At 40.8% G+C, this 25861-nt stretch overlaps 1 protein-coding gene across 1 annotated transcript in view; it reads left to right on the top strand.

Annotated features, from left to right (window-relative positions):
* Window positions 1-25861, top strand: part of LOC121608659 (CUB and sushi domain-containing protein 1-like) — a 299157-nt gene that overhangs the window by 152324 nt on the left and 120972 nt on the right. Inside the window, exons 11-23 of the mRNA XM_041939935.1 lie at window positions 429-532; window positions 916-1028; window positions 4839-5021; window positions 5192-5377; window positions 9524-9664; window positions 13159-13280; window positions 13613-13685; window positions 15082-15220; window positions 17042-17229; window positions 17382-17570; window positions 23465-23581; window positions 23851-24066; window positions 24837-25025. Coding sequence (XP_041795869.1) covers window positions 429-532; window positions 916-1028; window positions 4839-5021; window positions 5192-5377; window positions 9524-9664; window positions 13159-13280; window positions 13613-13685; window positions 15082-15220; window positions 17042-17229; window positions 17382-17570; window positions 23465-23581; window positions 23851-24066; window positions 24837-25025 — 1960 coding nt within the window. The remainder of the gene's footprint in view (window positions 1-428; window positions 533-915; window positions 1029-4838; window positions 5022-5191; window positions 5378-9523; window positions 9665-13158; window positions 13281-13612; window positions 13686-15081; window positions 15221-17041; window positions 17230-17381; window positions 17571-23464; window positions 23582-23850; window positions 24067-24836; window positions 25026-25861) is intronic.

Here is a 25861-nt window from a genome sequence, read left to right as displayed (position 1 = left end):
CACTGATTGTCTCTCGCGCTCGCTCATGCTGCTTATGTCATTAGTAAAACTGTGTTTTAGAACAGAATGTTTCCTCCCACATGTGTTGGCTACAAGGAGGACATGACTCCAACCCCCTTAATCGCCTTTTTTGCTCTTTCAACTAATCATTTCCTGTTACGTTCAATAAACAGAATAATTGGGTGGTACTTTATCATAGATGTTTAATGTTTTAATGTTATTAACATGCAACCTGTAACATGTAGCACAAGAGATGGTTTTTTGTGAAACAAACGAACACCATGCATAGATTCCCAGATGAAAAGACCCCAGACCACCCCTGCAGGAACTGATGATAAACCTCTTACTGTGCTTTTGTCTGCATTCTCAACTCTGTGTTCAGAACTGTTTCAATGTTTGCTTTTTTGTTTTTGTTCTTGTTCTTCTAGGTGATAAAACTGTCATTTGAGGAGTTTGACCTGGAAAGAGGATATGACACACTAACTGTTGGAGATGGAGGGAAGATAGGTGACACTCGGCGGGTACTCTATGTGTAAGCATCACTTACTGTATATGTTCTGGCCGAACATAGAAGAATACAGATGTGCAGCAGTATAGAGCAAGCTAATGGTGGCCGTCAGAGGAACAGTTGGAGACATATGAATGCTAACATGCAGGTTTGATGGAAATGTTGGAGTACACATGGTATACTGAACTCCATGGGGTATAATGTGTTTTTGTTATGGAGTGCTCAAAAACAATGCTGCACACCAATTTGTCATAGTTTAGGCCATCTGTGTAAGTATCAGAATGTTATTTTAGGTATGCAGATAATTAAAGTCTCTCTTAAGTCAAGAGTAGAAAGTGATAAAGTGGTAATGCTAAGTAACAGTTTGTGTTAATGTGTATGTTTTTTCTGTGTGTGTGTGCGTGTAGACTTACTGGATCCAGCGTCCCCGATCTCATCGTCAGCCTGTCCAATCAGATGTGGCTACACCTGCAGTCAGACGATACAATCGGCTCTGCGGGGTTCAAGGCGGTCTATGAAGGTACGGGCTCCTTCCCTTCTTCTCTGAAACACATGCACATACACACAAACAGATATACACGCTCACATAATGGAGTGTGAAAGTCATGGCGTTGCTGACTTGGTGATTCAGCAGTGAACACAACTGCTGTTGCTCGCCCTTGTGTGCACATGTGAACGTGTGTGGGACGGTGCATTACAAGAAGGTAATAAGTGAATTATGAGTCAATCAGTTGATGGTTTTGCTTGGCTATTTCTCATATTATGCCAAAGCTGACACTGATATAGAGATAAAGATGGTGATCGTCACAGTGACTGAAGGTGAGAGAGAGAGAAGAGAGAGATAGGTGTTCCTCTAAATACTTCTAATTATTTGGAATAATCAATTTATTTGATTTAAATATCTGATAACATACTGTACCTTACCATGCCAACGCAGCCCTTTAAATCAAATTGAACTAAATGGTAGTGAGCTAAATTGAATTCAGTTGAGACAAAGAGGTGGGACAGTCAGAGAGAGAGAGAGAGGTAATTTGATAAAGGTGAAGACAAAGGAAGAAGGACAACAAGAAATTGACAGAGTGGGATAGAAGGAGACAAAATGGCAAATTGAGAGGGAAGAAATAAACCGTGTCTCGGAGAGAACGAGGGAAGTACGGGAGAGCGCGCGAGAGAGAGCGAGTAAGCGGCATGAAGGTTGTGCTCTTGGTTCTGCTTAGCTATGTTTGATTCAATGATGTTGCTGACAGTGTTGTCCAGGGTCAGTTACTGTTCAAGGGAATCGGCACAGTGTAGCCACAGAGCGCGTGCCAGCAGCAGGTGATGTTCGACATCGTGCCACAGAGTTTCCTCAGCTTAACGTGAGGCTAAATGGCCGCTGACCTCGGCTTAAGGGCCAACCTTGATTTCGCGTGTTCAATATTTGCCCTAATGGCAGTGAGGACGTCTGTATCTGATCTTGTACATCTAATGCAACACGTACGTCGTGCGCATGAAACAAAGAAAGAAACAAAGGAAGAGGCAAACAAACAAACAGCCATGAATGACCTCTAGATTATCTTGTAGTTTCCGTTTTTTCCCCGGGGTAACTCAGCAACCGCCTGTGGTGTGTTTTGTATGTGTGTCCTTGCTTGCATATATGTGATGCTGTCACATTGTATAATGTCACCACGTTACACACTTTGATCAGTGATACCCCCTGAGAGCTCTTAGGTTTTCAGGCCTGCAGGAAAACCCAACACGGCTGTGTGTGTGTGCGCATGTGTGTGTGTAGCTGTCTTGTTTTTGAAAGCTGTCATGTTACACTTGTTAATCACTGCAGCTCTCTGTTTGCGTGTGTGCGTGTATGTGCATGTTTACAGAGAGAGAGAGAGAGAAAGTGAGTTAATATCATAAACACACACACAGCCCATTATGATAATTGAAGCTCTCAGTGAAATGATGCCGCCAAGTTTTCAGGCTGATGGCAATTGGTTGTGAAAAGAGTAACGATGTAAATAATGTGTCTATTTTTTAACTCATCAAAGGACTGAAGATTAGCATTAAATGTCTTTAAGATTTTTCCGTAGAATCAACAGTATCAGTGTGCAAAAGTTGTGCATCTGGATACCGGGAACAGTTTTCTTGACACATCCTGCATGCAGCTGCTTTACACTGTGATGATACCATAACTTTATCAGGAAAAGTTCAGACTGTAAATTGCGATTGATCGCCTACATCAGGCAATTTCCACTCTCTGCATTTTGATTTTCATACCGTGGCGTGAACTCACACCACACGTGGCTGAAACACATTCCAATACATCTAAACCTTTGTGCTATGCTGTGAAAATGGTTGGCAGTAATGCAAAGTTTATGTGATTTGTAGTTAATGGGCTAAAACACATAAAACTACCAGAACTAGGTCCCTAATGTATCCATCAGTGTATTTTCTCTTCCTTTTGCTTTCTTACATTTGAATACATTTATCTCCCGAGTTTTTGTTTTATAATCTATTCTCAGCTATGTAGATTACTCAGTATAATGTGTGACTGTTGGAAAGGAAAAGAACGCATGAACTGTTGTTTTGAGTTGTTAATCTATATTCCGCACTTCTGTAAAACTATTTCAACTTAGAAAGAAAGGGAAGAAAAATGACAAAGAAAGAACAAACTTAAAAAAAAGACAAAGAATGAGCAAGAGAGGCTGTTACCACCATAATGACAGACTTACCAGGGGCTCAAGATCGCTGATATCCATCCTGACACTCGTCAGCTGTGTGACAGCTAGCTCTCGGCCACATACACCCAGCACACATACAGCACACACACACACCCACACACACACTCTTGCCTGCCACCTCTTTGAGTATTCTATTCTTGTGGGCCGTACTTCCAACCTAACAGATAGAACAAGTGTTGAACGCACACGCACACACACACACACTCACACTCACACACACATTGCTCACCTTGAGATGTATTTGCCCAAAGCGAATCCAGGAGCATGGTGGAGCATGTGTTACAAGATGACAGACGTCTGGTAGAATGTCAAATTTTAAAGGAGGCGAGAGAGGGAAGAGCAGTGGATAAAAACATACTGCCATTAAGGCAGGAAGGGATAAAAAAAAAATGAAAAAGGGTGACAAAATGAATGGAATATGATTGCAGGCTAGTGCAGCAGTACTGCTAATGTGACACTCATGCCAATAAAGCACAGCGTATTGAATCAGACTGTGAGAGTGGGAGAGTGGAAGAAGAAAATAGAGCTCAGTGGGAGAGAAGGACAGAGATTTGAAAGATGGACAGAAACTGAAAAAAAAAATGTATGAAGATAAAGAAACGAGGAGAGAAACAACATGTGTGTCTGGAACAGCGTGTATGGAAAGCAGTCGCGTTTTCTACAGTGTCTAGCATCAGTGTTGCTCTCTTTGATTTTAACCTCCTGCTGGCTACTTAACAAGAGCACACATGGATCAGTGTGTGTTACCTGTGTGCCTCCTCTTATTGTTTTGCCTTTCACAATTAAAGCTGAATTACACTACAATTACCCTGATGACTATTAGCTGTGAGAGGGAAACAGTCAAACACATGTCTCATCGGTTGTGTTTAATTTCTTGACATGGCAATTTAGAATAATAGACTCCAGGCATGTGCACTTTTTTTTGGATGCTCTGCACAGCCACATTAGCATCCCTGCTAGTCCTCCTTTTAAAACTTGTCAGTTCTTGACATTTGTCAACCTGTTGACAATCAGGACGGCAGCCAGCCCTCCTCCAAAGAAAACAGCATACATTTTAAATATGGCACCTTTCTTCCGCTTCATTTTGGCTGAGTGGACGGTCAAGTGAGACTTGGGAAGGATCTGTTCGCCAAAGATGCACCCACATTAATCTTAACCCGACCATAAATGTCTCTACATAGGACATGTCTTTGAGCGGGCGTGTCTTGACGGGCCCGTTTGCACAGGCTACCTGTGATCAGCTGTTTTGGAATAGAGAGGGATGCAGCACATGCATCAATATCAGCTGTGCAAAAATCTGTCGCCAAGTGTTTTTATTTAACACTTTTCCTCATGGTCCAAAGAAGTTGCCAATGTTTGAAAGGGTTGTAAAAGTATCATATGAGATATATGTGAAATATATGTGAGAATAAACATAGCTACATACTGTACTATAAACACCAAACACAGAATTTAAGATTTTATTATCTAAAAATCAATGTATGTACATTATTGCCTTTTAACCCCACCTCCCAAACAATAACAGACTGCAGCTTATCTAAATGTCAGCATGTCACATGTTGACATTATTTATCAGCATAGAAACATGGCTGTCTGCGTCGTGTGTGTTACAGAGATCGAGCGAGGAGGCTGCGGTGACCCCGGGGTGCCGGCGTTTGGTCGCCGTAGCGGCGATCGCTTTCAGCACGGTGACGTGTTGACCTTCTTTTGCCAGTCGGCCTTTGAACTAGTGGGCGAGAGGACTATCACATGCCAGCACAATAACCAGTGGTCTGGCAATAAACCCAGCTGTGTCTGTAAGTACATATGCTTTTTATGTCTCTGCTAGTTGTTTTTCTGTTTTATTTTTTTTATTTAAGTCTGTTTTCTTCTTTTTTGCTGTTTGTGCCTTTCTGCTTGCCCAATTGCCTATCAATTCAATCTCTTTCCTTCCTGCCTTTGTTCCTTTGTTCTTTCCTGTTTGTAGTCTCATGTTTCTTCAACTTCACGGCTCCATCAGGGACTATATTGTCCCCGAACTACCCAGAGGAGTATGGAAACAACCTGAACTGTGTGTGGTTGATTATCTCTGAACCGGGGAGCCGCATTCATCTTCTGTTCTCCGACTTTGACCTGGAGCCACAGTTTGACTGGCTGGTGGTCAAAGATGAAGGTAATTACATCTTAATATTTCACCATATTTTTGAAAACGTAGTTCCTAAATTAAGACCTCAGGTTATGGATATACAAATTCTTTATTGCTTAAAAGTGGATGGGTGTGTGTACTCAGCTTTAAAAAATGGTAAAATAATTTGTCGACCAATCCAGTGGGTAAAGAGAATTGAATTTCAGACTGGATTTGGCTGATGGGTGGCTGGCAGGCTGGTTGGATGGATTGATGGCTGGATGGATGGGTTGATGGTTGGCTTGGTTGGTAGTTGTAATGTTTTTTATTGTTTTTTAATTTTTCCTCTACACACAGAACACACGGCAATTGATCCCCATTCTAATAAAGGTTGTTGATTTAAAACTGAATCGAATACAGCCCTGGTCTGACTGGCTGGTCATTAAAGATGAAGTTGTGTTTAATTGTCTGGTTGTAAACCTGTCTCTCTGCAGCAATGTTATTTTGTAGCAGCGTTGGAAAATTGCAGGGCAATTAGCGCTGTTGCACTGAGCAAACTGAAATTAAAGTTGTTACCAGTTTGTTCTGCTTGATGATAGTTGACTGCTGTCACTTTGAAACCACTCAGGGTGTTTTCTTTGCAGAAACTACGACAGAAAAACATTTTCTGTAACTGACACGGCCTCTTGACATTAATCATCATTTTGAAATCTTCATGATATTTACCGTCTGACCTTTTTGTAAACTATAGTCAGGTTACGAAAGTGCTGTTTAGTGATGTCGAAAATATAGCTTCAAAATTCAGGTGAACTGAGCAAGTGGAATATACATCAAGTGAAAATAACGAGTGAGTTTAGTTTATTCAAGTATGCCCAACAACCATGGATATATGCTGGTATGTATGATCAGTATTCACTAACCATTAAATGGTTGCTGATTGGCCTTTAGATAGTTAACCACAGTATGAGGGTGCTTCATTTCATACTCTGCTTTTCAGAATCACACAGAATATATTTATGAACCAATTTGAACTTAAAGGCTGCACCACACATCAGCAGGCTGATAGATGAGAAAATCACAACTCATCATGGCAACAGTACTTTAATATGAAACATTGATATAAAAAAAGCATATTAAGAAAGCATATTTGGGGGTTATTTGAAGAGGCAGTGATAACCACTTAGATAACCACATCATCTGGTTAGGAAGTGTTGCTTATTGATCACTGATCATATATATATATATATATATATATATATATATGATATATATGATATATGATATTCTGGCCATAATAACATTCAAATGTAAAACATTCTCAGCCTCATTATCAGTAGTTTTGGAGTTATACAGCCAATGTGGTGACCTGTAGTCTGCTATTATGCCTCTAAAAATGCATACATAAAAAAATCAAAAGACATGCTTCAGTCCAGGAAGAAATACATTTGCATGACAGTGCAAAAAGACAAAAATGTCTCAGCATTAAAGAACCTAAAGGCTTTTTCCATCCAACAAGGATTTTATGTGACCTTGACACTCACGACTTTCTCTGCTTTGTTATTCCTGGATAATAGAACATTGAAATACAAACAAATAACAAGCCAAAGTGAACAGAGCAACCACAGTAATAACCAATAAATCTCCTGAGCTGAGAAACAGTAGCATGGAAACCAGCCTAAAAATATCTAATAAAGCGTCATGGTGGCTTTTGAACACCGTGAACAGTAAATGGTTAACATAATCAGAAAGCCATTGTTGTCATCTAATATAAGAGAACATAGTGATGTACTGTTACAAAAGGCTTTGCTCTAAATCTCTCCTCTTAGATGAGACGACGCAGGACCTTGTCACTCTTTTAGCTATTGTCACGTTGATTCTCTTTCCACTCCTGGTCTCTTGCCTATCAGTGCAATAATGAATAAGTGAAAGAGCTTTTGGAAGAACAAAGAGACTGGCACTTCGCAACTCAGTCGCTGTGTAGCTTAATTGAGTCTAAGTGCATGAGATCCAAAACTCCAAGTCAAGGAGAAAATAAAAAGAAAACTTTCTGCAGGAGTGTTGGTGAAGAATCCCCATTTCAGATTAGTCTAACTGAAGTGTTCTTGAAGCTGCTTTTCTGTCCCTCACAGGGTTGTCAACTCACACAGCTTTTCACTGCACCTTTTGTAGTTGGATTCAGAAGAGGATTTGAACATTACTGTCAATAGAGTGTATGTACTTAACGGTGTAATCTTAAAACATACTGCAGTGGATCATACTGATTGCTCTCTGTTTTGTTTAAAGGATTCCATCTGGCCTCTGCAGACGAAGTAGGTCTCACTTTGGGATTGCAAATGTCGCAGCACATGAACAAGTGCACGCAGTAGCAACTTAATACAACCTATATACACATTAGCTCTGTATGTAAATGCATTACCAAGAGGGAAATTTAAGATTGTTGTCAGATTTTTGAAAGAAAAGCCCATGACTGTAGATGCCAGATGGTGAGTTTGAGCATCACCAAGATGACAGCGTTTCACAGAATTTTGAGAGTGGCATTCTCAAAGAACCAACCAGAAACACAAGGTACACATTTCTAACCATTTGCCGTGTGGGTAGATGGCCCTCAGTGGATGAACACAGGGTAGAAAAAGGCCATACTGGAATAATCACCAGTGCTGCTTTTCCTACCCAAGCAAAACTGCAGGTGTTTTCTGATGAATCACAGTTCCTGCTGCAACACCAATCTGCTAGACTCCTGGTGGGCCGTCAGCAACAACGAGCATTGTGTTAGTTCTGGCCATGAACTGAAGTTGTGCATTCCAATAGCTTATCAGCATCAGCTGACATTTATAATCGCCAGTCCCACTCAAAATACATTTGCAGTCACATTCAATCAACACAATAAGGTTGCCTTTATAATGTCACAATCTCTCTCTCTTATTCTTGATCATCATGCCGCTGCTGCTGGTGGTTAATCTGTTTATTTCTACCTGCTACAAACTGCTGTTACTAACTGTGGGCATGGTTTTCTCCATCAACCACCTCAGCCTCCTCCTGTTCAAGTGTCTTATTACCATACGTGGGGATGGCATTATGTATACTCCATACCTCACTGATATGCGCCTGCTGGGCTCTGCTCTGTGAGGCCCTTTAGGGTTTTATTGCGCTCCCCACCGAATCTGTCGCTGCCGGTTGGATCATCGGGGAGCACCCTCAGGAGCAGAGTGTATTCTGCCAAACAAAAGTGTATAACCATTTGTTGCAGTAAATGGTCCTGCGCTGTGACACAAATGTCTCAGACAGAAATGAGGTGATGCATGGTTACAGCGGTACAGGCCAGCGGGGGAGGTGTAATGGTTTCCGCGCCATTCAATTGGTATACAGTGGGTCTTTTAATAGCTGCAGAACAGTGCCTTAATGACAGAGCACACCTTAACATCGCAGACAGGTTTTGCCATTCATTGCACTCATGTACCCCCAAGGGGATGATGGGTACTTTGAGCAAGATAATGCTCCCTGCCATGGTGACAGAATGGTCCAGGAGTACATGTTTGAAGACATGCAGGTTTACATAAATGACCTGGACTCCACAGTCCCCGGATATCAGTCTCTTTTGGATTCACTCAAATGCAGCGTCTTCAGGGAAGAGCATCCACGCATCAACCCGGAGCAGAAGCACTGATGCCTGTCTGGTTTGCTTTAACACCGAAACCAGGCAGTTCCAAAACATGGAATCTGTTATTAGAGCAAAGCATGGTCCAATGCTGCTCTGAACAGGGGTCTGTATTTTCCAGGAGTGTGTATTTTGTCATGATTCAGTTTAAGTTGCATCCAATGTTAATGAGATGGTTCATGAAACAGTGCTGTATTAATGTACAGCTGTATTTAAAGATAAGAATTGTTGCACTTCTCTGTGTATTAGGAGTTTTTTGACAGGACAGAGTGAGTTACTACTACAGAGGGGTGGAAGGAAACTAAGTGCATCACACTTTTAGACTTTTACTTCCTGTTTTTCTTTTCACACTTTTGTATTATTTGTTAGTTACTATGCAGATTGAGATTGAAAGTATTCCCTTGGGGTATTTTTTTTTTCCTTTACAGGAGTCCCTCACTTCCCATGTGTGTCCTTGGCCTAATGTTATACATACAAAGTTAGATAAGCACCACTGAAACGTATCACTAAAAGACTGTTTAAACTCTGTTCTATTTTAGGCCTGTCCGAGCCAACAACGTTTGGGACGTTCTCAGGAAAAGATGTTCCATCACAGATCGCCTCGAATGGACACATCATGAGACTGGAGTTTCAGTCTGATCATTCTAATACTGGGAAAGGCTTCAATATCAGCTACACCAGTATGTGCTGCCTACCTAACTCCAAATATCTTTCTGCATGTGTCAATACGTCTGCCAGTTAGATTTAGCAGCGTGTGACACTTGAGCGTTGTCACAGATTAAGCCAAAATATATTACTTGAAATATATTTCTTTTCATCGTAGTCATCACAATGCAATGTAAATGAAGTTATTTGCAGGTTTCCCACATTAGTCCTACTGGAGTCAGTGCATTTTATATTTTTCTTGTCTGAATACCATAAATCTGTTGCATTAGTCACCTCAGTCTAACAGTGTAGTATTCAACAAGGGCTCCACCAGCTTTCTGTCATAATGGTTTGTATTTCTATATCAAGGGAAGTTTGCTTGAACATCTTTGAATAGAGCTGTTAGTGTAGAATCCCACATGCTGAAGTCAAACTAAAAATGCATCCTAAAATGGTTTAAAAATGGTGATGGTTATTTTTGATGTGGCGTTAATTTGTGCGTCAGCTTTGTTGTGCATTGGTGTATTTTTCTTGTTCCTGCAGTTATCCAGTCAGCCATCAGCATGACATCACGTTTGAGATATTTCCAGAGCAGCTGCAGTGGAGTTTTGATAGCAGAAAATTGTTCAACAATCTAAAAATGACAGCAGTAAACACGAGCAGCAGATTTTTGAGGTCAACTCCTCAGAATGGAGGAGAAAGGGCTTCTTGCGAGATACAGCAGTTTGTACTCGTGTATGATCATACAGAGAGATGAAAACAGAAGAGTCAGTTGCGCAGTTGCAACATAAAGCATGTTTTGAAGAAGGCGAGATGGTCTCACCTTTTCTTGACAAGAGAAGCACTTACCGTCTCACCCTGGCTATTGTTTTTCTTCACCTGGGCACGTAACCCGCAATTCAAAGAAACAAGTTAATGCCCCTTCTTTCAGCACTGCCATGAGGCATTTTGACAATGGAGGGAATCACTATGTGAGGTAGACACACACAAGATGAAGCCAGGAGTAAGTAAGCGCAATAGTAACTAGTAAATATAGCCTTAGTTAGTATTCAGGGGTGAATTTTCTGTTTGAATGCTACATGAGAGCCCCACTGTAGTCCTGTGAGTACAGCTGTTTAGCTGTATGTACAACAGGGAGCTGTATTTCCAAATATCAGGGTTTGCTTTGAAGGGTTTCAGGCACTGGCTTGAAGTGTGTGTGTAACTACTATTGCTGTATGTAATAACCATTAAAGGCCATTCAGGCACACATATTAAATTCAGAAATACAGGAATTGGCTCAGATTCTTCAAACACTAACCACAGCTGAACTAATGCAACACCCACGCAAGCTGCTCACGTTCCCGTCACCTGTCCTGAGCTGGACTGGTTCTGCCTGACTGGTACTTTACCTAGTTAAGCCTGTCCCATTGTCAGCTCTGCACCTGACTACTGCAGCCTGTATGTTTATCTGCTCGAAGCTGAACTAGCTCTGCATGACTGATTCTGATTAATTCCCTGTGATTTCCATGCAGTTTTGCACCATTTCACACACTGTCTCCCAAATGACCTTGTCTCTGACTCTTCCTTGAGAGGTGACTTTTGACAAATGAAAGTACTAAATGATATTCTGCCTCTTCAGCACCACAGCATATTTAATAAAAAGTCCCATCTCTAATCCGAAAGCAAACAATTTTTTTCACCCTAATCCTAACACAAATGAAAGGTTTGATGCACCATCGAAAGCAAAAAATATGCCTTTAGAGTGACTCACAAACATTTCTAAAGGTAATATACAAATACATAAATCATCCCTATAATCCCCTTTTCCTTGATGTATTATGCAGTGTTGTTATTGTAAACAGTTGTAGGAAACACAATGTGCTCTAGATAAATACCCGTATTGCTAAAGAAAGACAAATGATGCATTCATATAGTTTTTGATGGAGAAACTTTTCGAGGATGTTATTTGAAAGTCTGATCCAATAAATGCTATGTTAGGACTTAAGAAAGATTAGACATCTTTGTGCTGTTTCAGTAATTTGGTCTATTAACATTTTGATGCATCATGAATGTCAATGGCTATATCTTTTCTGTTTATAGAAGTAATGTTTGACACTGAAATATGAACTTTGACACACCAGATCGTGCAGTTATGTGCAATGAGCAATGCATTGAGAGTCCTGTCGACTGGTTACAGTTAAATAATTTATGACTATAAAGTCAAGGCCAGTTGAACCTATTGGGTATATGAGTGCCATGTCTGAAGATTTCCTTCAGTGTAATGACCGTTGTGGTTGACTGTGCTATATTTGAATCAGGCTGTGTTTAAACGGTGTTGTCTCTACTGCCGAACAGGGAACAAAACCATCATCTCTCTTTCCTGAACAGCCCAGTCATAGCAGGAGGAGCACCACTGGTGCAAAATTACACCAAGTCTCACTTTGTCCATGAGGAGAAACCAAGATCCAAGAAAAAATTGTATCTGAGGAAAAAAAAACAACCTCACCCTTAAAAAGTCACACGTTGCCAGTACATCTTGTACAATGTTGTCACATGGAGAGAAAGCCCTTTCACACAAAATGTTGAACATATTGGTGTTAACATTGGAGATCATCACCTTATTCCTCTTTTCCTCTGTCCCTATTCTGTATTTTCTCCTTTTTTCCTCATTTAAATCCGTCATGTTGAGCTCCGTCTCTCACTCTGACTCAGGCCTCTTCTCTTTTGCTTCACTTTTCTCATTCACACACAACCTTGTCTCACACTTTCTTCATCCAAAACACCCACAGCACCTTCTCTCCGCCCCTCCCTGTGTTTACACATATCATTTGAATATTTGATGTATTTTCACTTTATGTGTTTTCTCATAGAGCTGTAAACATCTCTATCCTCTTTTTATGTCTCATAATCTTCCCCACCACGTCTTATATAGGTGTGTGAATGTGTGCATAGTTCCTTTGTATGCAGTATGTGTGTGGTCTACATGTGCATTTGATCACATCTGCAATTGTGTGTCCATGCATCCACCGGTGTGTGTGATATATGTGTGTATGCATTGTATTTGTGTACCTTCCATTTCCCCTCTTGTTATTTTTTTTCTCTCCTTCTCTTTTTCTTTCTGCTCTCATTTCCTCTCCATCAGTAGCTAATCAACCTGAGTCATGTCCAATCACTGGGTGTGTGCCCTGGGTGGAATCAGGTTAATCTCTGGAATAAGGATAATATAAGATAAACATGACAGGGTCGAATCCATGTGAAGATAATTCCATTTCCATATTTCCATATCAGTGGAGATGTCACATTCACTGACAGTGATACAGCAATGCTTTTCAAACTTTTTCCTTCTCCCTTTTGGTACAACACATTTTCTGGTATTGAAATAAATTGGAAAAACTAGGGAACATTTCTCAAAATAGAGGTTGCACTTTTTTGTTTTTCTTTGCAGTCACATTTTCTCAGTTCCAAAGCAATTTACCTTTGTTTCATACAGTTTATTTTGTCTATTGGCTCCTGTTTGAACTTTTCTCTGTTCGCTGTCTCCTTGTAGCTTTCGGTCAGAATGAATGTCATGACCCAGGAGTTCCTGTCAATGGTCAAAGGTATGGGGACCAGTTTCAGCTCGGCAGCTCTGTGGCTTTTCGCTGTGACCAAGGATTCATTAGGACGCAGGTAAAAATCTGACATCTGTCTAAATCTACCAAAATAGGGTACTATTTAGTTAGATACAGATGTACTTTACAAGTATTATCATTATTAGCATGAATGTTATTATTATTGTTATTTAATAGTAGTATCAGTAGGTGCAGTAGCATAGATAGTAAAATGCTACTTATACTCTATACGGACTGTATACTTTTATTGATATCTGTTTGTAGCTTTTGTTTGATTGACTTGTATTCATGTGTGTATTGATGGCATAGTTATCTTAATGTCTTCTTTCTTTTTATCAGACCTTGAAAAAGGTTCAGTAACTATATCATACATTCATATCATATTTCCAGGGGTCTGATCAGGTCACTTGCATCATCCAGGATGGAAATGTTGTTTGGTCCGCGGCTGTACCTCGCTGTGAAGGTAAACACACATACAAACCGTTTACTTTATGGATGAGCAGTGGCTAATCATTGAAAATGGTCTGCTTGCCGGAATATAAGGTCACAGTGCATCCAGCTATTTGGCTCTTTCCGTTTAGCTTAAGTGTGCTTATACACCTTAGAAACTGTATAAATTTCCTCTTCTAATTGCTTTAGCCTCCAGCCTCCCCACACTTATTCAGCCTGTTTGCATGCGCCTGTCTCTCTCAACAATAATCTTAAATGAGATTGGCTCAAGTTCGGCTTAAACTCATTCAGGGAGATGCATTCATTATATGCAGACTCTAATACTCAGAGATGTATCCATGGTGTGCAGATAAGCTAATATGTGGAAGAAATAATAAAAGGACAGTGAGTATGCGGTTATTTCAACACTTTTTAAAGACGAATGGCAACCCCTGACCTGTGAGTGTTTGCAGTCTTTTTGTGTATCCCCTTCATCTTGATTGTATTGTCTAAATGACATTATCAAATGTTGACCGTTGTTAATAAATGGGATAGGGGAGACAATCAAATTGAATAGGGTTGTCACATTATTTAAATAAGGAGTATGGGAAAATATTATTCTTCCCACTGGACAGGGAAGGATAATTACATTTTATTTCTAGAACGACTTTCTCGTATGCATCCCGGCCATGAGCACCACTGCTTCAGTATGGACAGAATGGGTGAAAGAAAAGTGATTTTGTTTGTTTTGCTCTCTGAAAGTCTGGAATTATGAACAGTCAAACCGATACTTGAGAACAGAAGAAGTGGTTAGAATGGGGAAGATCAGCCATTGCAGATTGTATATTGTAGAAAGAGCAACGGATAATCAACAGATCATGAGCTCCAAGTGTTTTCAAGGCTGTTACTCTTACATGTTGTCTGAATGTGCTAGACACTCTTTTATATTTATTGTAATGAAATCTCAACTCAATGAAAGCTAGTTCTCCTATTTTACTGTGCCATAATTGAGATTTTGAGACTCTATGTTATAAATTAGTGTCAGGATGTGCCAGCATTGCCGCCTGCAGCCGTCTGAGTTGCAGGGAAATGAGGAGCCATTTTTTGGCATCATTTGACACATAAATATCCCTGATTTCCAGTATAAATTATCATGCTATAATTATTTTAGCCTTTTTCAAACACGAGCACTCAAAATTGTTTACTGTAGCACACGGCTGGCAAAGCACATTTTCTGAAGGTAAATGTTTATGTATGAATTCTAGAAATTCAGAAAGGATTAGAAAGCTAAAATAAATTGAGCAGATGATGAAGCTGCTAACTCGATGTCGTATGAGCGTTGTGCTCATGCCGTAACAGTTACAAGAAAAAGTGATTAATTTCTCTCTCTCTCTCTCTCTGTGATTGTGTTTGTATTTATTTCCCTGTAGCTCCATGTGGAGGCCATCTCACAGCTCCTACCGGTGTTCTGCTGTCTCCTGGTTGGCCTTCCTTTTATAAAGATTCTCTGAGCTGCCAGTGGGTGATCGAGGCACAGCCAGACCATGCTGTGAAGATACACTTTGACAGGTTAGTGGTCTGGTTATGGAGATATAAGATATAAGATATAATAAGAGATGAAGAGTTATTTTGTTACTGTTGTTTAAGTTTGCTCATCAGTTAGTCAGTGGGATTGTTGCATACTGTTGTCAAAAAGCAGGCAAAGTTATTTTCCTCCTTTTTGTATCAGCTAGTACGTTATATAGTTAGTCAGTCTATAGTTAGTTAGGCAAGGCAAGGCGAGGCAAATTTATTTGAATAGCACAATTCATACATCAGGCAATTCAAAGTGCATTACAGAAACATAAAAATACATTAAAATCACAAATACAAATACTTTCAAAGAAAGAGTGAAAGAAAGAAAGACAGAAATTAAAAGATAATAAAAATAAAAATACAGAAGAAATACTATAGAATTACGAACAGAAAAATACATTTAAAGGAAAATTAAAAACAAGCCAGTAAAATACAGCAGTTTAGCATTTAGAGTGATTAAAATAAGTTAGCAGATATATTTACTTTAAGTAAAAGCTGTAGCAAATAATAACGTTTTCAACTGTGATTTAAATGAACTGACAGTTGGTGCAGAACTCAGGTGTGCAGGCAGATTGTTCCACAGGTGAGGAGCATAATAACTGAAAGCTGCTTCACTTTGTTTGGTTCTGATTCTGGGGAAACACGACAGGCCTGTCCCTGATGACCTGAGGGGTCTGGATGCTTCATATGAAATTAATAAATCTAGAATATATTTTGGTCCTAGACCATTTAATGCTTTGTAGACCAACAGTGCAGTTTTAAAGTCTATGCTTTGACTCACAGGAAGCCAGTGTAGTGATCTGAGGACTGGTGTGGTATGGTCCATTTTTCTGGTTTTTGTAAGGACTCTTGCAGCAGCATTTTGGATCAACTGTAGTTGTCAAATTGACTTTTTGTTTAGATCAGAATCAATAATCACACTGAGATTTCTGGCTTTATCTGTTGTTGAGGTGAGCACTGATCTTTAACCTAACATTTTTGGGGCCCAAATACAATCACTTCTGTCTTATCTGCATAAAGCTGAAGAAAATTCGGTCAGACATAAATGTAGTTGGTGAGTTGCTGCTGCAGTAAATAATTAATGTTGGCTTTTTGCTAATTTTTTTCTGGACGCAAGCCACAAGCAGATGCAGCATAGCCTGAAATTGCAATACCTGAAATTTGTATTTTTTCTTACCTTCATCTCCTGTGAGGCATTTCGTAGGTTTCAGCATTTGCACTGCATGCAAATGTCTGGTTCTGGGGCTAGTTAATTGTTCAGTTGTCTGGTTAGATATTCAGATTGTGAGTCAGGGACTGTTTTCTGTCCCACCGGCCAGTTAATTGCATTCATGTGATATCCCTTTTTCTGAATCAGTTACTGCTGGATTTGATGGGTCTCAAGAACCATGTGCTTCTCAGGGCCTTGCTCAGTCAGTCTATAAGTCATTGATCAGGTTGAAGTGCAGGCAGAGACAGCTAGTTACACAAGGAAGTAATGTGGCGATGGAAGTGCTCAGTCATTTAAATAGGCAGGTAGACTTTTGTCATTGATGTTAGCATAGCATCTTGCGGAACAGGTCATCAGTCTGTTGATGTTCAGTGTTCAGTGCCTACCATGGCTGACTTTAATAAAATGAACATTGTCCTCTTCCTGCAGTTTATAATTTCAGCATCATTTCCTACTGATTGCAATCGTTTGCTCTTAGTTGCATTACATTAGCTGGTATTTAAGGTAGCCCGCACACAGATTATGTATGCCAGTCACGTGAATGTTATCTTGTGTTTGTCAGGTTATTGTGCATGTTTTGTTTGTTTTTTTGTGTGTCTGTCCAGGTTCCAGACTGAGGTCAACTATGACACACTGGAAATCAGGGATGGCCCCTCTGCCTCGTCTCCCCTGATTGGTGAATACCACGGCACCCAAGCACCTCATTTCCTGATTTCCACGTCCAACGTCCTGTTCCTGTTGTTCACCACAGACAACAGCCGCTCTGCAGCAGGCTTCAGCATCAGATATGAAAGTAAGGCTGGCTGATCGACTGATAGAAATGTTTGGTAGACAGGCACTGAATTACTTGCAGGCAACATGTCTTGCTTCTGTAATTACCCCAGAAACACACATGCACTCAGCCTCTTGACTCTAGTATTTGTGCTTGTGTTATGTGATTTTCAGGTGTGAAAATGGAGTCAGACTCTTGTCTCGATCCTGGTATCCCAGTCAATGGCCGTCGCCATGGCAGCAGCTTTTCCATTGGCTCTCGTGTGTCATTTACATGTGACCCTGGATACACATTGAGTGATCAGGAGCCAATTGTTTGTGAGCAGAATCATCAGTGGAGTCATGCTCTTCCCAGTTGTGATGGTGAGATTCTGTCGTTTTAGCACTCTTGATGAAAGCTTAAAGCGGCTAAAGCCTTTTGTTCCGGTTCCAAAAGAATTATGTGATAACGTGAGGAAACACATTCACTCGCTGGAAACATCACGTCACATGGAGTTTGAGTTTCTCGGAACTCAGGAAATACTGTAAAATTAGGTCATCAAGGAAAAGTAAAAGTCAGTAACTCTGTAACTTCTTTGTGAAGAAAATAAATAAATGATTTGTCTGATTAAATTGGAAATTTACTTTACAAACTGCCACAGCATTTCAGCGTTGCGTGCCCGATGCGTAATCCTGTCCGCTTGCAGTGGGTCATCTCATCATTTTTTGGATAAGATAGCAAACTTTAACATATTAAGTTGTTAATAAACTACTCTTTGCTTTAACCCCAACATAAAACCTATAGGAGAGCTCACGCCTAATAGTAAATTCAAAAAGAGATGACTGTTTTTTCTGACATACTCAGATTTTTACTCCTTGTACAGCTGAAAATTACTTTCCCAGATTGCTGATAAATGCTCAAATAGATCGTCATAGTGTGATACTGGAAAGCATAGAACTTAGACTGGGGTCTGTATTCCGATATCAGTGTCGTAAGTCAACCACGTCAAATATAAAAAGCCATCTTTGACTGTCAGTTTCACACATGACTCGAAATGCGCCTCCTTGGTGAACGTCCTGTGTGTGACCAACTCATCCGTCGCAGTCTTTGCCTTACTCAGACTTTGTCCTACCTTTGCTGTGTTATCTGACTTCCTTAGGGCTTTCTGACAGAAGGCCATGAAGGCAAAGTTCACCCATAGCCGCTCAAACAGGCTTAGAAGGCAGTTTACCAATTTCCAAGTTACATAGGTGTGAGACCAAATACAGTAATTATAGGAAAACAACCTGTGCACAGATGGTCACGGAGGTCCCCGAAGCATGCTCTGCTATGCCCCCCAAAGCCACACACATCTGGGCGAACTAACAAGTTTTTAGGAAGTCCCCAGTGTGGTAACCTTGTTCCGTTTCCTCAGAGGACAAAGCCCCTTTTTTCTCCGAGAGCTGCTTAAAGCTTTGTAAATACACAAAGCTATACTGAATCCTATGCTAACAGAAAATATAAAGTTGGACCAAACTGTTAAGAAACTACTGAAAATATATGCAGGATTAGCAAATGAAACATTTATTTATAATGCTTGTAAACTAAAATATTCTGATTTGTTTAAACTTAGTTGCCTCTGGATAGCTGTCACTTTGAAGCAGAGCCCAAATACAAAGACAAGACATGAGGCAGATGTAGTTAGAAGCCCCTTTGGTATGGTCGTCAGGCAGGCTCACTTTTGGCAATGAGCAGGCAGAATCTGGCAAACAGGACTGCAGCAGTGTCATTATCACACACAACTGTGCCCCGGCTTCACCAGGGTTGCATTGTCCGCTGGAAATGAGTTTTAACAATTCCCCTTTGCAAGCCGCCAGCTGTGTAGTTGTTGTGTGTGAGATAAGTTCAGGGATGGTGAAGTGTCATGATAGTTAGTTAGTTTATTGACTTAAATATATCAAATAACTGCACATGAACAAATTAAAACATTTGGTCCAAGCAACTTTCCATATACGATTCTGTCAGCACAGGAATGAAACAGCTGAAGAACATCAACATTTTCAAGCAGTGTGCCTGCACCAATGCGCACTTGCATAAAGCCAACATTAATTGTCCTCTTCAGTTTCCCACTAATTGGTTTGAGATGGCGCCGAACATGACGGCCCCCTCTTCATGACCATAAAACAGAAAGGGAGCGAATAGGGCACAGTGGATGGGAGAAGGCTGAGCCAGAGCCTCAGAGGCAGAAGAGCGGGGAGAGGGAGTTGGCGCAGGTGTCCCCATCAGTAACTTCTTTCATCCATATGAGGATATTAAATGCTATTCCCAGTCCTCTGTAACTGGCAGCCATACTGTTAATTGTACAATCGGCCCCCACTCCAGAGAACACACTACCATAACGGCCTGAGTTGGACATACAGCCTCAGTGAAATCACGAGGGTCAACAGGCGCCACTGAAGCAGATGCTCGCAGGCCTTTCCATTCAACGCTTGCCCGCAGCTCATGCCATCGTGGGAGATGAATACACATCGTCTGATTCAATCCGCAGATTGAGAAGAATCCAATTTGAAAGCCAAAGTCGGGATGTCTCAACCTGGGAGTGAGTTCATACCGAGGCAGTCTATCTCACAATATCGGCCATATAACATAAGCAGTTTTAAATGGCTGCTGTGACATTTTCAGTTTTCAGCCCTTTTCAGCCATTTCACCAGACAACTGTTACATTACAAGACACACTGTTTCAGAGTGACGTTTCTCAAAAGCGGTGTGTGAGCCTTCACTCGAAAAAAATGTCATAGTTTGCTTTTGGAGACGATCATGGACTCGAATTATGTGTCATATATGTTTTAGGCTAAAACATGACTGTTTTATTAATCAATAATTATTGCCTTTTCCCGTTCTGTTGCTTTACTCTTTTCCTCCCGGCTGTACTGACAATTTCATGTGTCCAGTTTGCCTGTTTTGGAGCCGTGGGAGGAAGCCAGATCAAACCCACACAAAGGCAGAGAAAACTTACCAAGTCCACTCAGAAAGGGCTTGTAGATCTTACATCAGTGAACAGGAGAAAGGAAATCATCTTTTACAACTCCCACAGCCATACTCAAAGCAGCTCATGCACACACATGCACACATTAATGCCAATAATCTTATTTACAGTATTGTCTCAGAGGCACCGTTAACATTTTCACAGGGAAAGCCAAATCTTTTTCTGCCGCCGCATCATGCAGCCACCAAAATTCATTATTTAGACAATATTGTGTCCATAAATGATGGCACAGTCGTATTCCTGCAGGTCAGCTAAATCACCAAACAGATAATGCAGAACACTGGCTGCTCTTTTATGTGTCAGGGAGAATATTGAAGGGGCGACGTGACATTTTAAAGCTTGCAGTTGGTGCCAAGACAACAACTTGTTAGAAGTGACCAAAGTCAGAGTATCCCGTATAGTAAAAAAAAAAAAATGCCATGGCATCCTTTAAGAGAGAGGTAATTAAAGATAGAGGAGAAACATGGGGGCAGGAGAGAGGAGGAGGACTGTAACTGACGTCTGGTACACTATCTGCCTCTGTTTACCTGTTCCCTCTCTGAAAACAAGCTATATCTTTCTGTATCTGCTTCTCGTGCAGCATTCAGTCTCATGCCGCCTCTCTCAACACCGAATGCCGCCACACTTTGATTTGCCTCTCAATTTTTCGTTCGAGTCATGCACAGTCCTTCTTCCTGTCTCATGCTTCTCTTTTTCTCACATTGTCATACAGCTCACACTTTCTCGCACGCATACATTGACAGTCAGTCTCTTATCTTCTTCCACGCAGATCATTCATGCACACTGAAGTATGTGCTCTCGCACACAATAGATGCACGCACACATGCCTCCCTCAACAGGGGTCACTTAGTCAGACAGTGTCCTAGTTTTAGCGGAATCCTGATGGGAGTGTGGAAAAGCTGGCGCTGGTTACCACAACACGCTCAGAAGGCAGCTAGTCGGAGAGACAGAGAGAGAGAGACAGCGGCTCTCATCACAGCTACTCAACTCATCTGCAGCTCTGCTGAAATATGATATGGAACGAGATGGAGGGAAAGTCTCTGATAGATAGAGAGGGAGAGAGGTGGACACACAGCCTGCTCTCTACAAACACACCCTGCAATAGCTGCAGTATGAAGAGACGAAAGGAGCTGCAGCATCTGTCTTCATAAAGTCAAAATAATAAAATGTCATTTGACAAACCTTTCACCAAATGAATCATCACTGTGTTTATTCAGGAGCTAAAAGGGACTGTTGTGCACCAAAATATATAAATTAAAGCTTCAACAATCCTACAGAAGGAACATTAACAGTGAAGACAAAATGTTACTGTCTCTGATTCAGTTTATAGTCTGGGGTGTGTTTGTTTTATAGGCGAGGAAAACACTCCTGTTTTATTTCCACGCCAGTCAAGCACCTTGAAGCACTTTAATTGAATTAAATTGAACTGAATTGAGCTGAATAGAATTAAAAGGGATGTCGGCACAGCGAGGGAGAAACAAAGAGTAAATATATTATCTGAGTTCAACAGTCTCGAATGCACCGCAAGCCCGCTTTTACTCTCCATTACGTTACTATAGAATTTTCCAATCTGCTCTATCCCGAATGAGTTTGTCCTGTTCCATGTGAGTGGTCTGGCTCTGCGTGTCGGGTAGCACACACACACAATCGCTCATTCTCTTTTTCAACTAATCACTCTCTTTTTCACGTTCTCCCTGCTCTGTTTCTTTTGGTACAACAAGTACATCTCTGGACTTCTCTCTCTGTGGCTCTATGTCGGAGCTGCGTTTTTTATCCTCTTGTTCTTCTACTTTTCTCGGTAACACAGTCTTATCAGGTGAAATCAACATTCAGACCTCAGTGCATGTTATACACTGCATCCTGTGGACAGAGACAACATAATGTTCCTCCACCACATTGATTATTTGATAATATGTTCAACCACTGTCAGCTGTTCATTATAAAGATATTTTCTGATGCCTGATGTCAATTTAAGGCAAGTAAAAACAATTTAGGTGAGCTTAGGAAAAAGATGTGCTTCATTGTTTAAAGTGGCGACCACAAAATATTTTTTATCCCAACAGTGTATTAATGTGATAACAGTGTGAAAGGGGTCGCTCGTAGTGACGAACCCACAGAGAATTATCACATGAGTCTGCGGCTCTCCTCAGCTTTACGGAGCTCTGTAGTGAGTTTCAGCTCATTGTTCAGCTGTCCGCACTAGAACTTCACTGTTTTGGTTCACTCCCACGGCTCTCATAGTGTCATTTTCAGCTATTTCAGAAAGCTTTCTAAAAAACCCTCTGCTCTCCGCCTGCTCAGCACCAAATCGCAGACAGACAAAGTTAAGGACTATCTGGTGAACAAAGAGGAGCGTTCGGCACCTAAAGAGCCAGGTGTTTCCCTCAGGAGTTGGCAGAGATTCAAAAAACCGGAGAGAGTGACAACTGGACTAACATTTTCCAGATGGTCTGAAACAGGACTGTTAAAGATTGGTACTGTTGCTTTGTAGCTGCTGGATGTGTTAAATTACCAAATTACCGAGCAACGTACTGTATAAGGGGATGATATGTCAATAATATGTTCACATATTGCTTCTGGTGCCCCCAAGTGGCCAAAAAAAGTCAGTTACTGAAGGTTATGTAAGAAACGCATTCTCTCAAACTGGAGAAATCAGTTGGGAATTGAATGTATTGGATTTAAGCCAATGTGTATACTAGGGCATTTACAACTGATGTAATTAATTAGTCATCCACTCCCAAATCATATTATCATATTTTGTAACATTTTTTTCACCCAGCAACAATGATCAATTCTCGTCAACACCTGCAGCTTCAGCGCCCCATGCTGCACAGTGTTTCACACACATGACAACAATGACATGTGAACAACAACTACTCACAGCACCCCCAGCTGCATATCTGCTGTAGATGCATTGCCAGTGCTTTATTACTGCATGGTGCTAAAACCACACATGAACAATTAGCCCACAACCATGTGTCTAGTGGTTCTGACCGTCAATTAGCTGAGTATTTTGTGAAACCCCAAGTATAAGCCTATTTACTACCAAGTCTACATACTCAACACCAATACTTTTATTGTGTAAACGACAGCTGTTTCTCCTCATGACTCCTTCCTATAATTCTTTTGATATGTGGGGGGACTATTTCTTGCATAGAGAACGCATTGACACCATGGCCACAACACTCTGGCTAAAACTCCCTCACCTGTTTTTTCCTCCACCCTTCTCTGTTTCTCACTGTCTCTCCCTAGCCCTTTGTGGAGGCTACGTCTTCGGTAAGATGGGGACAATTCTGTCTCCTGGCTTTCCTGACTTCTACCCCAATTCTCTTAACTGCACGTGGACTATAGAGGTGTCTCATGGGAAAGGTAAGAACACACATATGCACATATTCATGTTAAGAAATGTGTTTATTATATTTGCATATGTTGAAGATTGTTGTGCGTCTTTGTGTCCTGACAGTTGTGTATTTATTTCTGGTTCGGTTTTTGTGTTCATGTGTTGCCTTTTATGTGTCTGTGACTAACTCTGCCTCATAACTGTGCATTCATCTATCCATTCATGCATCCACCCATCCATTCATAAATCCATCCATCCATCCATTCATCCATCCATCTATTCATCCATGGATTCCCAGGAGTCCATCTGGTTTTCCACACTTTCCATCTGGAGGAGAACCATGACTATCTTTCCATAATCGAGGACGGCAATTTCCAGGTTCCAGTAGCTCGACTCACTGGCTCAGTGCTGCCCCCTAGTGTCAAAGCAGGGCTCTATGGGAACTTCAGCGCTCAGCTACGTTTTATTTCGGATTTTTCCATGAGTTATGAAGGCTTTAATATAACTTTCTCAGGTAAGAACACTGGAGCAGACACTGTATTTTAACATGGATGTATGCCCAGTAAATCCACCTAAACCTGCCTTTTTAACCTAATGTAGGCCTATCTCTCTCAGATCTGCATTAACAGACTGAACAGATATTACAGTTATGGTTGTCTTAATTAGTTGTATTCTTATGAGATATTATGGTACATTGTTCTGCCTTACATAGACAGAGAGCGCAAAAGTAGCTACAGAAACTGTGAAGTCAACAAAAAAGGTTTCATACCCACCAACTTTAACAGATATACTGTCTACAGTAAGTTGTAAACCCAATTTTATGTCTTTTTAGAATGTTTAACATTCTAATCATAATCAAAGACCTTACAGTTTTGGACTGTTTCATCTGCTGCATGGCTGACAGTGCTGGATGATCTCATAGCAAAGCTCCTTACCAGAGGTGGGACGGTTGACCAGACATACATTTGCCAAACCAACCAGTTAGTCTTCATCCTTCAAGTCTTCTCTCTTGAGAATGTTTGAGACAGCAATCAGATTTTTTCACAACCGCACTATCAATTTAAATTGTAATTCATGGCAGAGGTCTCATACACTACAGTCTCAGGTTTGAAGTTTTCCTGTCCCAAAAAATTTTAAAAGGAAGAAGGAACTTTCTCTCTATTTAGATAATATTTTGTCATGGCTAACTTAACAAAATTCATGCAGTTCCTCTACGCTTCGCAGCACTTCAGTGATTTTATAATGAATCCTCAACAATGTTATTTATCTCTGCTCAATGTATAGAATATGACTTGGAGCCTTGTGAGGATCCCGGCGTACCGGCGTTCAGCAGGAGGATGGGATTCAGGTTTCGAGTCGGCGACTCACTGGCCTTCTCTTGTTTCCATGGCTACCGACTTGAGGGAGACAGCAAGATCACTTGTCTGGGAGGTGGCCGGCGAGTCTGGAGCAACACACTACCACGATGTATAGGTGAGACAATCAAGTTGACAGACGGCCTCACTGACTGCTGTCTAAGTGAAAATGTAAAATTTCCCACAAATCCAGATAGAGAATTAGTTTTATACATTCAGCATATAGTTTCAGACATCTAGTTGTCCAGAGTTTGTGTGTTATAGTGTGTACTCATTAAACTTTCCCTATATAACATTGTATATAGTGATGTTGTAACAAACCTTTCTGCCTTCAGTGTTAATAGCTTTGGAGTGGTTTATCTTGTGTGAAATATAACCAGCAGCTTGTAAAATAGAACTTAACTGAATCTGAAATTAACTTCTTCATCATATGAATAAGCCAAGACATAGAGCATCAGCATTTTCCTGGTTGTCATTCACCAGTATTGTATTACTGACACAATGGGAATTTACTATACTTAGACTGGGTGACTGTTGGTTTTATTTTCCAGGATTTGAGTGTTAGCAGGTTGTAATTTGCTGGTATTTGATGAGTATCAGTGTTTCCTCGGATGCTGCTGGTAATTTATGAGAGTCTGACTGGTCGCTGCTGGTCATTTTCAAGGCTCAGAAAGAGCAAACTGAAAATGCTATAATAGCATTATCTGTCAGGAGATCAGGAATAACTAAGAGGAAAGAGAGCAACAGCAGCTGCCAGCGTTCACTCGTTCATCTCTCTCCCTCTCTTTTTTTCCAAATGTTCCTTTCTTTAGCTCTCTGTCTGTCTGTCTAGCTTTCTGTTTCTCCTCTCCCTCTGTATTTAAACAGTCCTTGGCTAGATAATTAGGGCATTAGCTGCTGTATGAAAAGTGTTAATACTGTTTCTTTTGTTACTCCCCTTTTCCCTTTTCTAAT

The sequence above is a fragment of the Chelmon rostratus genome, chromosome 1 (genome assembly GCF_017976325.1).
Source record: "Chelmon rostratus isolate fCheRos1 chromosome 1, fCheRos1.pri, whole genome shotgun sequence".
Taxonomy (NCBI): Eukaryota; Metazoa; Chordata; class Actinopteri; order Chaetodontiformes; family Chaetodontidae; genus Chelmon; species Chelmon rostratus.
This window is presented reverse-complemented; position numbering and strand designations above follow the sequence as displayed.